The 16,690-nt window shown below is 35.0% G+C and overlaps 1 protein-coding gene across 1 annotated transcript in view; it reads right to left on the bottom strand.

Annotated features, from left to right (window-relative positions):
* The window catches only part of SVEP1 (sushi, von Willebrand factor type A, EGF and pentraxin domain containing 1), a 183,592-nt gene that overhangs the window by 16,350 nt on the left and 150,552 nt on the right, over positions 1-16,690 (bottom strand). The window contains 5 exon segments of the mRNA XM_041761195.1: positions 220-396; positions 1,595-1,768; positions 3,384-3,447; positions 11,685-11,840; positions 14,390-14,615. Of these exon segments, the coding sequence (XP_041617129.1) occupies positions 220-396; positions 1,595-1,768; positions 3,384-3,447; positions 11,685-11,840; positions 14,390-14,615 (797 nt within the window).

Genomic DNA, 16,690 nt, shown 5'->3' with positions numbered 1-16,690 from the left:
TTCAGTGAATTCTGGCCAGATAGGTTTTAGCCAACTTCTGGAAAGTTTTTTCTTTTTATAGTTGGAATTCAAAGATCTTTTTTACAAAAATTATCAACATAGAAGCTGATAACCATGACAGAGATCTAAATATCTACATTTAAGTTACTTGATTGAAAATATCTCACAAGGAAGAATAAATATTCTGCACTAATGAACTGGATTCCATCATTTACTTACTTTCACATTTGGCATTTGTCACCGTCCATGTCTCATCGGGGTTACAGGTAATGATGCCCCAACCCTGGAGCAGGAAGCCTTCTCTACACTTGATGGACACGTTCTGATCAACATAAAACTCCTTTTCGGAAAGGACAGCATTCTCAGGAATCACAAAAGGAACAGGGCATGGATTTGCTGTTAAACAGGAAGAAAAAATGCTTACTGATATTCTTTTCTTCTTCATTTATTTCTCTAAAGATAGAGAACGATGAGCCCTGTAGGAACTGGCTTCTCAGTGATGATAATATGAGGCTTAAAAATACAGAACTTCAAACATTAAAAAGAGTAAATGTGTTTTATAGCCACATGAAATTATCTTTAAGGATAAGATCAGATAAGATCTGAAAACCCCAAGTTATTCAACCACTAACACTTTGTCCTAAAATTCTAAGATGGTAAATTAAATAGTTGTTTGAAATATGGCCCAACACTGGGAAAAGAAAAGGTGTGCCAGGAATCAGGGAGCACATCAAACATCCCCTTAGTTTTTGAAAAATATTAAGAAAGCATAGTAAGTGCTTCTCATTGTCACTTTACTTTCTTTTACTGAACATCCTTCAGAAGGATGCCCCAGAACATCATCAGACTTTTCTATGTGACTGAATAAAAGTTCAGACTCACACTGCTTAAAAAAGGGTATTATAACTTAAATTGTAGAGTTTGTGAGGCCTGTTCATAAAAATGGATTCATTTTATACATCTGAAGCAAAAACAAAAATGATTATAGTGCAAGGATTTCTTAGTTCAAGTGTGTGACACACACATCAACATATTTCAGAAGTTTTGGTTTTTCTGATTTCTAAAGAAGTATTTATGAGTGAAGCAGATGTCAGTGAATCCTAAAGACACAGTTACTACATTATAATACTTTAAATAACACCAGGGCGCTCTCAATTTAGATCTTGCATGTGAATATTGTTTTCATTCTAGTGCTTACAACTAATTATCTTCATTCACTATATTTATATATACTTTATTATATTAAAATTCCATGTAAATATATTCTCTTTACCCTTTTACATCTTCAATCAAATTCATTACACATTTGTGTCAATTTTTTTCCATTAAGTTGCTTTTTTTTTTTTTTTAAATTATTAGTGCCTTGGACTACCTGTAATCATCCAAGGAATCTGGTGAAAGCTAATTTGCAGACTGGATATTCCAGATAACGTGAACAGATTTTAAAAACACCCATAGTATTTGGTTTGAATATGCACAGATCGCTTTCTCGGGGCTAATTTCACTCAGTGGAGTTTCCTCTAGGTTTTAGACATCTGGGAAACGAGTCAGGAAACCGAATCTGATTAAAACCTCTCTTAGAGTCAACACACACGTTTGCAGAGAGGATGTGGGTGGCTCCAAACTCCGCGTCCGGTGCAATGTATCTCAGGTGCTCCTTCAAGGCTGTACCCTCTGTTGCAGGAATACACTACCCTGAGTCCAGCAGTCGTGTTTTCAACTTCAGCTTTCCCATTCAGAAACCCAAGCGGAGCTTCACACCTGGTCTCTAGAAAGAAAAATGAAAGCCTTGTATGAAATGCTTCTTCCAATCCTCTTTCCTCCTTCTGCTACAATTGCTGGAGGTACTTAATTCATCATATCAAATATTAAAGCCTACTCATTTGTGAGACACAGGGATATGCTTTGAATCAAAGGAGGAAAAAATCCCCAGCATGGGGACACCTGGGTGGCTCAGCGGTTGAGCGTTTGCCTTTGGCTCAGGGCTTGATCCCGAGGTCCCAGGATCAAGTCCCACATTGGACTCCCTGCAGCATATGTCGCTGCCTCTCTCTGTGTTTCTTATGAATAAATAAATAAAATATTTTAAAAAAAGAATTTAAGATTTCTGTATATGTAAAATCAAATCATTAATCTACCCCAGAAGATATGGTAAAAACGACAATGAACAAAGATTTGCAGACCTCAAGTCTTACTGCCAGCCTTGCCACTAACTTAATTTATGATATTGGACAGGTCACTGTACTTCTCCTCGTCCCTCTATTTACTTACTTAGCAAGAGAAATAAATCTAGCTGATCTTGACTTAGTCCAATCTAGACCGGCTGACTCATCTAAGAGGCTGCTTAACTAGATAATTTAAGAGGCCAATTCTAGTTTGAAACTTTGATAACTCTCCCAGGATTATTAAGAGAAAAAGGTTTAAAGCCCGACATTTTAATAGGCTTGTACACTTCATCTAAATATAGCTGATCCTTGAACAACTTGGGGGCTAAGGGTGCCAACACCCCATGCTGACAAAAATCCACATATAACTTTTAACTTTCCCAAAACTTAACTAACCAAAGCTTACTGTTGACTGGAAGCCTTCCTGATAACATAAACAGTTGATTAACAAATCTTTTGGATGTTACATGTATTATATACTGTAGTCTCACAATAAAGTAAGCTTTAGAAAAGAAAGTGTTATTAAGAAAATCACAGGGAAGAGAAAATAAGTTTCTAGTACCATACTGTATTTATTGACAAAACCCCACATGTAAGCAGACACGCACAGTTCAAACCTGTGTTGTTTATGGGATCAACTATACATTGTCTCTGGCAGAGGAATCATATGGGCTATGTGTTGGGAATAAACTCATATGGATTAACTCGTATTTTGATAAATAAACTTGGATGCTCTCATAAAATGAGTGAATGTAAAATTCCAGAAAAATGTGACTTTCATTTATTTGACAGATGTGACAGCATCACTTTAAGAAAATGTCAGCATTGGATGGTACCATCACCAAAAAAGCAACAGTGCTAAGCCTTCTAATTTATAATTATTTGGGGGAAAAAAACCACAAAAAGAATGCAAATAGTTAACTAATTACTAAACAAAATCTTTGCCATTCCAGAGCCAGTAATCTTGTGTTCTATTTCAATTTAATCATTCATTTCTACCACAATTTTTGATGTAGATGTGTGGAATCTACATCAATTTTTGACTCTTTTATTAGTTTGGTGCTCTTGAGCAAAAGCCCAGGAAAGATTCTCATACAGTTTATGGAGATGATTAAAATTTTTTTCTGAATTAAAAAACTGGTTTATAAAGGAAATGTGGCCACATTATTATGTGTTCTCAGTATTGTTTTTGGGACTGCTAAATGTCATTTGACTTACTTTTGCACGTTGCTACCTCTCCACTCCACCTTCTGTTCTTCTGACAAACACGTTCCTTGTTCCCCTGTGAATCCATGAAAAAAGGGGTATTTTCAAGATTATACCTCAATAATGGGAAGATAATAAGGGAATACAAAGTAATCTTAGCTATGAACCTGAATCTCCCGGCACTGGAATGCTAAATAAATTCATTAAATAAATAAAGTTTAAGGGCTAGGCTTAGATTTTTAGAAATGCTTTCATCAAATTACTTCAAAATTCATACCTGGGCTGACCAGTGTAATTAAAGTACAGACTTGGTTTCACTTTCTATTTAAGTGACAACTGATTATAACCAATACCAAAGGTTGATGAGGAATGTGTCTGAAATATCAAAGAGGTATATTTGCTTAGTAAATTTTAAAAAATATCTTGGATTGAATTTATTTATTTTATTTTTATTTTTTTAAAGATTTTATTTATTTATTCATGAGAGACACAGAGAGAGAGGCACAGAGACACAGGCAGATGGAAAAGCAGGCTCCATGCAGGGAACCAACATGGGATTTGATCCTGGGTCTCCAGGATCACACCCCGGGCTGAAGGTTGCGCTAAACCGCTGAGCCACCAGGGCTGCCTGAATTTATTTTTCAATACCTGAAATGTGCAGCAAAGAATGTGTTTTGTTTTATTTACACCTTTGAACATGAAACAAGTCAAGGTATCTTATTGGTATGAGGACTGAATTTTTTAACAATGTAACTTATCCACGGAAGATAAACTTATCTTATTAAGGGTCCAAGCATTTAAAATTTTAAATATTTGAAGTAAAAATCTTCCTAAAATGTACTTCCCTGCCCCCTGAAATAAAGTAAAATGAACAGAACTTACTTGAAAAATTATTTACAACTATTATTCTAAATATATTTTTGTATAATTCTTCAGTATCTCATAGCTCTTGGTGGTTATATAGGCTGTTGACCGCGCCCCTATAGTTATTATAGGCATATATGAGCTAAGATTACTCATATATGAGCTAAGATTACTATTCTTTGACTTCTGGGTATAATTTTTATGAGTCTTTGTTTCTTCCTTCTTTGCTGTTTACCTTTTACTATAATCATCAATGTTCCTACATAGTCAGGGAGCTGGCTTTAATGGCTTGTCATATACTTCCTCAAAATTAATAAAAAATAATCTACAAACTAAAATAATACATTTTGTGCATATTTAAGTATATAAACATAGTAAAAGTATAGCAAAAGTTATCAGTGTTTATCTCTGGATGAAGAATCCTGATAAACTCTATTTTTCTTTTGCATCTTCCAACATTTCTATAATCAATGCATATTGCTTTTTTCAATAAGAAAAAAAATGACTATATTAAGAGACATATTTATTTAATTGATTTAATTATTTTCTTAGGAAGTCAGGATAGTAACCCTCCATTAAAATCAATGGAACCTTAAAAAAATAAAAAATAAAGTCAATAGAATCTTTATAGGCAAAGATTTATCAGTAGTTAAACTGACAGCTCAAAGAAAATATCTTTGAATAGAAGAATAATGATGAGAGGTATCAGATAAAACCAAAAGAGGCAATAGCTCTTTTTCAGACATCTTGCTAATGTAGAACACAGTTTTAAGACAATATGATGTCTCCAAAGGGCTCTGAGCAATGAAGAAACAGGTTAACAAAATTTGTGTGTATATATTCATTTAAAATCAAGCTCTTTAATACATTACTCAGAATCTAATCTTTTTAAACCTATATTATAAAATTTAATGCATTATTTCATAGTAGATAAGGAATTTAAAGCATGGAGAAGAACTCAAACATGAAAAATGTAACAGTAGAAAGAATAGTAACAAACTCCCATGCAGCCATCACCCACTTTACAGTGTTAATTCAAGGTCAACCTTGTTTCATCTAAGCTGTTCCTCTTTCCTAAGAACCCACATTATTTTGAAGCAAATTCCAGACATCAAAACACTTAACAGCAGTTATTTCAGTATGAATCTCCAAAAGATGAGGGCTCTTAAAACTATAACCACAATAACCAATAACACTATCACAGCTTAAAAGGTAACAATTCTTTAATATTAATAAAAATCCTGTAAGTAGTCAAATTTCTAATTGTTGCATACATTTTATAATTTATTGCTTTATAGTTTCCTTGAATCAGGACCAAAACATGGTTTATGTACCTTTTTAAATAAGTACCTTCTCTGTATTTCTTTCCCTCTTACCCTTTCAACTTATTTGTTTCAAAAACTAGAAAACTGGGTCATTTGTTCTGTAGCTGTTTCTACAAACAGTTTTGCTGATGGTCTCATTATGGTGTCTCTTAGCATGTTCTTCTGTCTTTGGTACTGGTTGTTGGATTTAGAGGTTTGATAGGATTCAAATTCAATATTTCTTCTTTTTAGCAAGACTTTTTCATATGGTATGTTTTTCCATCCAGAGGCACATAGTGTTTGGCTGTATCTATTTTTTCTAACACCAGTAGCCATGATGATGAGGACCTAAATCCGCTAGTTCATCAGAGTTGCAACCTCTGAGATTTAAATTCTATCATTTATTGACTGAAATAAATTACTTCTATAAAGGAAACTTTTCTTCATCTACTACTGGTTTTGTCATCCAGTTAGTGCTGAAAAGACAATTCTTCCCCTTTCATGGTCTTTTATCAAAATAATGAGTTTGTTCATGAGCCTCCTCTCATAGTTACCAGCTAATTTTCTTGTGTCCCTATGAATCTGCTGTTAGGGATGCCTGGGTGGCTCAGGGCATGATCCCAGAGTCCCAGGATCAAGTCCCACATCAGGCTCCTTGCGAGGAGCCTGCCTCTCCCTCTACCTATGTCTCTGTCTCTCTCTGTGTGTCTCTCATGAAGAAATAAATAAAAATATTTCTTTTTTTTTTTAAAAAGAAACTACTGTTATTCATGGAATATTTGATATGTTTAGTCCATTAAAATTATTGCCTTGTTGAAGCCCAAATGGTCTAATGTTGGCCTATGGGAACCTTATCCAGTTGGCTCCCAAGTCTTTTTAACATGTAATCTTCAATAAGTTCCCTAATATCTCACATGACAAGCTTTTCTAGGCTAATCTTTTATATTTCATGTCCCAGACCTGGCTCTGATTATTTATGCAAGTAATTGGACTTACATTAAACAATTATTAAATAATACAAAAATTACTTTGTAATTTTGTAATTACTTTGTATTCCCTTATAAGCAATATTTTTTTAAGGTTTCTAAGATGATTCTAATAGGTAGCTTAGAATGAGAATTATTGCTATAACATTTCTCTCAGTTTTGTAGTTAATAGGATATTCCTAAATTTTAAGGTAATTTATCTACTTCCTTAAATTTAATGACCCATCTAGTTACTAAATATTAAATTTAAATTCAAAAGTTTAAATTTTGTAACACTTCACTTCTTAACAAATTGCAGGATTAGTACTCTCACATGAAGAAATAAATTTCAAAATCAGAAAAATTCTCCAACTGCAATCAACCATTACATTATCATACTTCTTTTTTTCTTTTCTTTTTAATCTTCTAAGGAAATGAAATAAGATCCATACAAGTCTAGTTCTAGTTTTCATGGACCTATCTTATGACAATCCTCTGAATGTGTGGTCAGAAAACAATGGAATGAGTGGTCAGAAAACAAATTACTGATAATGAATACTTCTGCAAAACCCACACTTAAATATAATAACAATAAAAGCAGGAAGAAGTTGCCTGAAAAAACAGGTGATGGCATTATGAAATATGAATAAGCCTCTCAAATTTCAAGTTTGATGATATGATCAGTGCTTCAGCAAGATTGACTCCAGATAGGATGGGAGCATGGCAGTGAAGTAGGAGGACGCTAGACTTACCTCATCCCACAAATACAACTAGGTAACTATCAAATCAGAATAAATACCCCCCAAATTAACTTGAACATTGGCAGAACAATCTCCACCACTAAAGGTAGAGAAGAGGCCACATTGAAGAAGGTAAGAAATGCAGAGATGCAGTTTGGGAGAGAAAAAGATCAAGGCCACTGCAGTGGGGAAGGGGAGCTGCAGAACAGAGAAGGATGAGCAACAATCTAGCACACAGGGGAGCACATGGGGAAGATAAATCTCTATAGCAATTGGCTTGGAAAGCAACAGGGCTTGAGTTTCATGAGTTCTGGCAACCAGTGAGGCTTAAAGCCTAGAGTTTTAAAGATCAGTGTGCTTGGCTCTCAAAGAGCTTGGAGGGCACTGGGGTTGTTCTTGGAGAGAAGGCAGGCAAACATCCCCAGACATACAGTGTGGACACAGTGATCTGAAGAATGCCTGACACACACAGTGGGGACGTTAGTTGCTCATTTCAGAGTGTGTCTCAGAGAGGTAGCATTCATGGAAAGACTACTCTGGGAACAAAGGAACTGGCAGGCACAATTTCCTTCTCCCACCCCTCAGCAGAAGCGCAGGGGTACCTGCAAGCACCAGCACAGTTCTGACACTTACACCAAGCCCTACCATCCCGCATTCCAGGAGAACCGCCCTTCCCAGTCACACTTGGCTGAGTCCCAGTGCAATGGGCTCCCTACCCTAGAAGATCAGCCTAAACCCCTACCAATACTGCATCTCTTGACCTGGGAGTTTTCCAAGGCCTCAGTTCTGGTGGTAGTGATGACAGATCTCATTTCACAAACATACCAGAGTACACCTAGTTAAAATTTGCCACATTTAGGCCAGGGACAAACACTGTCCACAATAGGCAAAGAGAACCTCTACAGACCACTGGCCTGAAGGATAAAGCAGCCAGGATACAAAAGCAGAGCACACACAGCACATATTGGAGATACTCTCAGAAGTGCCAGGCCCTGGGGAATAAGGGACACTACACTGCAAGGCACTATAGGAACACTTCCTCATAAAGCCACGACCCTCAACAAGGAGACATAGATGACTTTTTTAACATAGAAAGGAAACCCCATATGGCTATCAATGGATTTTTCAGCAGAAACTTTCCAAGCCAGAAGGGAATTGTAATATATATTCAAACTGCTGAATGAGAAAAATCTACAGCAGAGAATACTCTAGTCAGTGAGACTATCATTCAGAATAGAAGGAGAGATAAAGAATTTCTTACACAAACAAAACTAAAGGAGTTCATGACCATTAAACCAGCCCTGCAAGAAATACTAAAGGGGACTCTTTGGAAAGACCAAAAATGACATTATGAAGGTAGGAAACATAAAGCAATAAAAATGAAATTTTTTAATAAAAAATATTTATTTTGTGAGTTAAGGAACTCACAAAATAACAGGATGTAAAATATGACACCATATACCTAAAATGTGGGGATGGGAGAAGAAAAGGAAATGAGTTCAAACTTAAATATCCATCAACTTAATATAGACTGCTATATGCAGAATGTTATATGCAAATTTAATGGTAACCACAAGTCAAAAGCCACTGAGAAATACGCTAAGAACAAAGAGAAAGAAATCCAAATGTATTGTTAAAAAAAATCAGCAAAACATGAAAGAGAGAATTACGTAAAGGATTAGAGAAAAACTTCAGAAATAACCATAAAATAAGTAATAAAATAGCAATAAATACTTATCTATCAATAATTACCTTGAATGTAAATGGACTAAATGCTCCAATCAAAAGACATAGGATGACAGAATAGATTAAAAAATAAGACCCATTTATATGCTTCCTATAAGAGATTCATTTAAGACCTAAAGATACCTGCAGATTGAAAGTGAGGGGATAGAGAAACATCTATCATGTACCTGGATGTCAAAAGAAAGCCAGAGTAGAGATACTAATATCAGAAAAAACAGACTTAAACAAAGACTGTAACAAGAGACAAAAGAAGGAAACCATATAATAATAAAGGGGACAATATAGCAGGAAGATATAACAATTGTAAATATTTATGTGTCTGACATGGGAGCACTCAAATATATAAAATAAATAACAAACATAAATGAGCTAATCGATAATAATATAATAATAGTAGGGGGTTTTAACGTTCCACTTGCGTCAACAGACAGATCATCTAAACAAAATCAACAACGAAACAATGGCTTTGAATGACACACTGGAATAGATGGATTTAACAGATGTAGTCAGAACATTCCATCCTAAAACAACAAAATACACATTCTCTTCAAGTGTACATGGAACATTCTCCAGAACAGACCACATATTAGGTTACAAAACAAGTCTCAACAGATTAAAAAGACAGAAGTCATACGATGCATCTTTTCTGACCACAATGCTATAAAAATGGAAGTCAACCACAAGAAAAAAATCTGGAAAAACCACAAATACATGGAGGTTAAATAACATGCTACTAAACAAATGAATGGGTCATCCAGGAAATAAAAGAAGAAATAAGAAAATAAAGGGAAACAAATGAAAATGAAAAAACATCAGTTCAAAAGCTTTGGAAGCTCCAAAAGTGGTAGTAAGAGGGAAGTTTATAGCAGTACATGCCTACCTCAAGAAGCAAGAAAAATCTCAAATGAACAATCTAATCTTAAACCTAAAAGACCCAGAAAAAGAACAACACACAAAACCTAACACCAGGAGAAGGAAGGAAACAATAAACATTAGAGCAGAACTAACTGATATAGAAACTAAAAAAACAATAGAATGGATCAATGGAACCATGAGCTTGTTCTTTGAAAAAAAAAATCAGTAAAATTGGCAAATCCCTAGCCAGACTTATCAAAAAGACAAGAGAAAGACTCAAATAAATAAAATCATGAGAGAGAAGAAATAATAACCAATACCATAGAAATACAAACAATTATAAGATAATATTATGAAAATCTGTTGGATGTAGAGATTACTTGAAAATAAAAATCTTAAAACAAAGCTTTTGTACAGTGAAAAAAAACCACAATCAATAAAACTAAAAGGCAAGCTACAAAACGAGAGAAGATACAGCAAATGAAATATTTGAAAAAGGGTTAGCATCCAAAATATGAAGACCTTATATAAGTTAACACCCAGAAAACCAAATAATTCAATTAAAAATGGGCAGAAGACATGAACAGACATTTCTCCATAAAAGACATACAGAGAAGGTCAACAGGCATATGAAAAGATGTTCAACATCACTTATCATCAGGGAAATATAAATTAAAACTACAATGAGATATTATCTCACACCTATCAGAAGAGCTAAAATAAAAACACAAGAAACAAGTATCGGCGAGTATGTAGAAAATAAGAACCCACTTGCACTGTTGGTGGAAAGGCAAACTGGTGCAGCCACTGTGGAAGACATTATGGAGGTTCCTCAAAAAGTTGAAAGTAGAACCACCCTAGGATCCAGCAATCACACTACTGGGTATTTACCCAAAGAATACAAAGACATTAATTCAAAAGGGGGGTAAATACACCCCTACATTTATTGCAGCATTATTTACAATAGCCAAGACTTAGAAGTAGCCCAAATATCCATTCATTGATGAATGGATAAAGAAGATGTGGTGTATATTATAATGGAATATTATTCAGCCATAAAAAGAATGAAATCTTGCCATTTACAGTGACATGGATGGATCTAGAGGGTATAATGCTAAGTGAAATAAATCAGAGGAAGACAGATACCATATGGTTTCAATCATATGTAGATTTTAAGAAACAAAACAAAGGAACATAGGGGAAAAGAGAGAGAAAGAGAGAGACAAACGAAGAAAGAGTCTCTTAACTACAGAGAACAAACCAATGGCTACCTAAGGGGAGTTGGAGGGTAGGGAGATGGGTGAAATAGGAGACAAGGACTCAGGAGTACTTATTATAAAGAGCACTGGGTGATTAAAAAAAAAAAGAAAAGGAACTTAAAAAATTAACTGCAGCCTTCCCACCAAAGTAAGTAGGAAGACATAGATGTTGCTGATGGGGTTTATAATATTAATTATAAACAAGGGGTGGTCTTGAGACCTAATTTGGTATTTGGCTAGAACTGCTCTGAGGATTTTCAGGCCACACTTGCCACAGGCCAAAACACAAGTTTAAATGGCCAACTAAAGAACAGAATCAGTCTTGTGGCTGGTATACTAGCTTCCTCTTCCTTTTCATGGCTCTGCTGTGTGTTTTTGTTTTTGAGACTTAGTTTGTTTTTTAAAATTATAAGGCACTTTAAATGTTTCTTGGAAAGTGTTCAAATATACAGTAACAAAGTACAAAAAAATATTTTCGGACCAAAATCAGAGAAACAAACTGGTGCGAATACTAAAAATTCTCCAATGTATATATGTTGGAAAAACAAATGAATTCTAGCTAAACAATTTGTTCACATACCTGTAATTCATAGCCAGTTTCACACTGATAAATAACTGTGCTTTCAAAACTGTATTTACTGCCAAACACAAACCCATGTTCTGGACTTTCAGGTTTCCCACAAGAAACTGGACTGCAAGATTCATCAGAAAATGGTGGTTCCCAGGTTCCATCAAGCTAAATGACAAATGACAGATTAGAAGTTACATTAAGGGGTTTATACATATGAACTCAGAAATTTGCAAATATTGGCATAGCAGAATAATCCCCAAAATGATGGTCAATAGAAGCCAGAACTTGGTTCTACTTCTGATACATGTTATCTGTGGCCTGAAAAAACACACATTAATTATTAGATGGTCTCATTAATTATCGCTGAACAATTTTAGACATTTCTCAAGCACAGAAAATAAGCATTTTCTTCCTAATAGAATCCATTAAAAAAATCAAGAATACCAAGGATTTGTTTTCGTTATGATGAAGGACTGGGCGGTTGACACAAATATTCCATGACTGATATGAATGTGTCCTTACATTTCACTCTACTTCCCCACCACCACAGAGTTAACATCTTTCAGCCTTCTGTTTGGGGAAAGTGAGGCATAACCAGATGTTTCTCTTGACTGTTGTTTTCTTGCTAGTATTTTTTTGTTTTCTTTGAGGAAATAGTACATGAGTTGGATAACAGTCCAAAACAGGACATTTATTCTACATATGATGCATAATTAATTTTATATATCTGTCTGCCTCATAATTAACCATTCCCCTAATGTTGGAAATATAAGTTGAATCTAACTTTTCAATACAGAAATAATGCTTTGATAAATATATATTTCTGCATAAATTATTCTGGGCATTACTATCCACTTTTAAAAACTATGTAGTATTGGTTTCTTCTGATATACCCAGGATCTGTTTGGGTAAATTTTAATTTTTCCCTATAATGGCTAATTCATTATATCAGAATAATTTATTAATGATTCCCTTCATAGACTTGTGATGATTCCTTTATCAGGATGTACTTTTGATTTATTTCTTCCATTCTACTATTTTTCCTGTCTGCCGAATCTATACCAAAACCACACTGATAGGACCTTTGTAATTCTGTAATACGTCTTAACTTCGGGAAAGGCTGGATCTCCTTCAGTATTTACCCTTCAAAATTCCTATTAATCTTCTCATCCATCTATTTGTTCTATGAAGTACAGAATCATTTTGTTGTAGCAAAATAAAATATTTCTAGGCACTGAACAGAGTTTTAGAGAATTTCTGCATTTAAACACTTCGAAAGGACCTATTCTACTTTTCAGACTAAAATTCAACCTAAAAATCAGTTGTGTGAGGGTGAGGGGTTATACCTTATGTGGAGAAAGTAATAAGGGTTGTTAAAAATAAATTACTGAGTCCCCCCCCCCAAAAAAAAAACCCCAAACCAATAGCAACACACTAACCAAAAAGAAAAAACAACATAGTTATCAAGATGTCAGGGTCCTACAGGGGACATATTTAAATTAAGAAAACAAGTTGGGGTAATAGGTCATCACAGAGCCTGTCAATATTTGAGATGGAATTCAAAAGAATGTTTAAGGTAAAAGTCATTTCTATACCATGCAACCTGTCCCCCCTTTCAACTCCTCCCTCCCCCAACTCCAGCACAGAAGACTATATCAGTAATTCATTTTATTTTTCTTTTTCTGGTCCATCTCATGGAAGCAAGGAGAAGGTGATGCGTTAGGGATATCTGCTCTCTATGGTGCTGATTTAGACACTTTTCCCTTCTTGACTTTCTAATTTCTTGTTCCAACCATACAAGACACATATTATTTTTTTTTTAATTCATCTATATAAAGTTCTACTTGTAGACAATTGAGATTTTTTTTTTTAATTTTCATTTATTTATGATAGTCACAGAGAGAGAGAGAGAGAGAGAGAGAGGCAGAGACATAGGCAGAGGGAGAAGCAGGCTCCACGCACCGGGAGCCTGATGTGGGATCCGATCCCGGGTCTCCAGGATCGCGCCCTGGGCCAAAGGCAAGCGCCAAACCACTGCGCCACCCAGGGATCCCCAAGACACATATTATTATACACAGTTTTATATATTATTATAATTTTATGTATAATTATAATTATACATTATTATATACAGTTCTTTTATATATAGTTTTTCAAATAAGGAAACAAGGCTCAAACATTTTAAGTGACTTCCTTAGAGTCACACAAGTAGTAAGTAACAGAGACAGAATTTGAATCCAAGTTACTGTTTCTACAACTTTCGGTTTTTTAACTAAAACTGGAAACATTTGGTATCAATCAGGGCTCATTTCCCACACAAGGATACTCTTTACTAAAAAACAACAACAACGACAAAAAAAAACAAAAACAAAAACAAAAAACAAAAAAAAAAAGGATATTCTTTACTGCATTTATGTGTAGACCATCTAACTTCTGGTTAATTTTTCACGAATATTTTGTTATAGATATTTTAACATTTTATCTCACATTGGCACTTTTCACCTACTCTTGGTATTTTCTTAAAAATAGGAATATTGAAAAGAAAGATATGTTTTGTAATATTTCTACCAAAAAACTTCTCAAATTCTTGACATGATTGGAAACTTGAGACATTTTTCCCCCTTTTTTGGATAGCAAGGTACTGCTGTGGACAGACACACATTTAATATATATAAATGAGTTAAAGGTACACGTTCTAGGACAGAGAGTCTTACCTGGCACGTTGATATGTTAACTCCCTCATAGATATACCCTTCTGCACACGACACAGAAACTTGCTTATTCACACTGAAATCATCCCCCTGAACAAGTATGTGTGCTGTATTTGCTGGCAGAGGACATTTTTTAGGGCTGCAGGAGATCCTCTCAGGAAACCAACGACCATCTTTCTGACAGGTGAATGTATCTATATCTGTATCCATCACATAACCTTCCAGACATCTGTAATGGAAAATCAAAATGAGTGACCTCAAGAGAGTACGATGCACTTGGCGACCTATTCTGGATTTAAGATGCTGTCTACAAAGTTTAGTAGGCATTTTATGTGATATATTAAAACTGATTCAAATGTCAAGGGAATGGCATCACCATGCAAAAACACCAACATAACAATCACAAGCAGATCAGTCCTTAGCTGTCCACATTAAGGATTAGCCAAGCCTAATGTCGATTTAAATGTCCTTTGTGAAAGGGAATAAAGGGAAAGGAGAGAAAATGAGTGAAAATATCAATGAGGGTGACAAAACATGAGAGACACCTAACTCTGGGAAATGAACAAGGGGTAGTGGAAGGGGAGGTGGGCGGGGGGTTGGGGTGACTGGGTGATGGGCACTGAGGGGGGCACTTGGCGGGATGAGCACTGGGTGTTATGCTATATGTTGGCAAACTGAATTCCAATAAATTTTTTTTTTTTTTTTAAAGAATACTATTTAAAAAAATGTTCTTGGCAGGAGCAGCCTGGGTGACTCAGCAGTTTAGCGCCACCTTCAGCCCAGGACATGATCCTGGAGACCCGGGATCAAGTCCTACTCGGGCTTCCTGCATGGAGCCTGCTTCTTCCTCTGCCTGTGTCTCTGCCTCTCTCTCTCTTTCTCTGTGTCTCTCATGAATAAATAAATAAAGTCTTTAAAAAATGTTCTTGAAATTATTACCCTTGTAGATTAGATCAACATTGAATTCACTTTTATTCTGAAAATAGCTAACAGTTCAAAAAATTCTAGATGTAGTACAAAACAGACTCAGAACTAATAAGAATATAGCAATTAATATTTATTGAGGATCTACTTTGTGCCAAACACTGTTCTAAGTCCTTTATATAGGGTATCTTTTAATCCTGAGTAGTAGATATTATTATGTAACAATAGTATTTGGTGTTCAAACTCAAATCAACCTGGCTGTAGAATGTTCTATGATTTTTAAAGCTCGCATTTACTTATTTGGCATATGTTTACATGGCACTTATTAAATTCCAGCCACTGTTCTAGTGCTCCACAAATATTAATTCACTTATTTCTCATGTCAACCCTATGAGTAGGTACGTTTATCTTGATTCCCATTTGGTAGATGATGAAACTGACATCAAAGACACTAAATAACTTCCCCAGGAAGCAACAGATCTGAGATTCCTGCCTAGGGATTCTGGTTCTAGAATCCATGCTTCCACTACTATAGGACACTGCCTTTTAAATTAAACCATTTAGCTAATTAGCATTTTAAAAGTGTATATATTTTTTAAATTTCACAATTCACTAAGCTAGATAGGAGTCACATGTTTCACAAACTTGTAATCTGTTTACTACAAGTAAAGATCTAAAACATAATCAAACATGACAAGGCATAGCAAACAGGGGGCTCTTGAGAAACAGGTGATGTGATTTTTCTAGACACCTCACACATCAACATCCAAATAGAAAACTGAAAATGTATTTCAAAAGCAAGGGATAATTTTTGTTTTTCTTCTCGGTGCATGAGCAACCGGTCTTCAGCTTTCTGATCATTGATGATACTCCCTTGGGTCTCCTCCTTACTGCAATTAGGAGAAGATGAAGGTAGGCCTAAAATGTCCACAACAAGCATGTTTAAGAAGAGCTAGTGAATTATTAAAATCTAAGAAGCCAATATGTGAAGGATAATCCATAATTCCTTCCAAGATGTGACTAAAATCTACATTGATTTAGAGGGTTGAGATATCTTACGGGCATTTATTCCAATAAGAATTTAATTTATAAGTTTATTCCATATCTCTAATTTCTTTTTAATAATGCATTGTAGAGAGGGAACTTTACAGCAAAAATCACTATTTGTGCATTAGTTTAGTTTGTTCAAATAGCATAGGTTGGAAATCTCCTTAAGATATCTTCCTATTTATATTGATCAATGAAAGTATGTGCCTTTTTGACCTGAATTCTTTAGTGTTTGCCTTATTTCCCCAATATCTGCTTGTATGAATATAACCATAAAGTGATATCATAAAGAAATTTACCAGCATGACTTTTGAAAGGAAAAAGAGCCTGATG

Source organism: Vulpes lagopus, chromosome 7, assembly GCF_018345385.1.
Source record: "Vulpes lagopus strain Blue_001 chromosome 7, ASM1834538v1, whole genome shotgun sequence".
Lineage (NCBI taxonomy): Eukaryota > Metazoa > Chordata > Mammalia > Carnivora > Canidae > Vulpes > Vulpes lagopus.
Note: the sequence above shows the minus strand (reverse complement) of the source record. Positions and strands in the feature narration are given on the sequence as shown.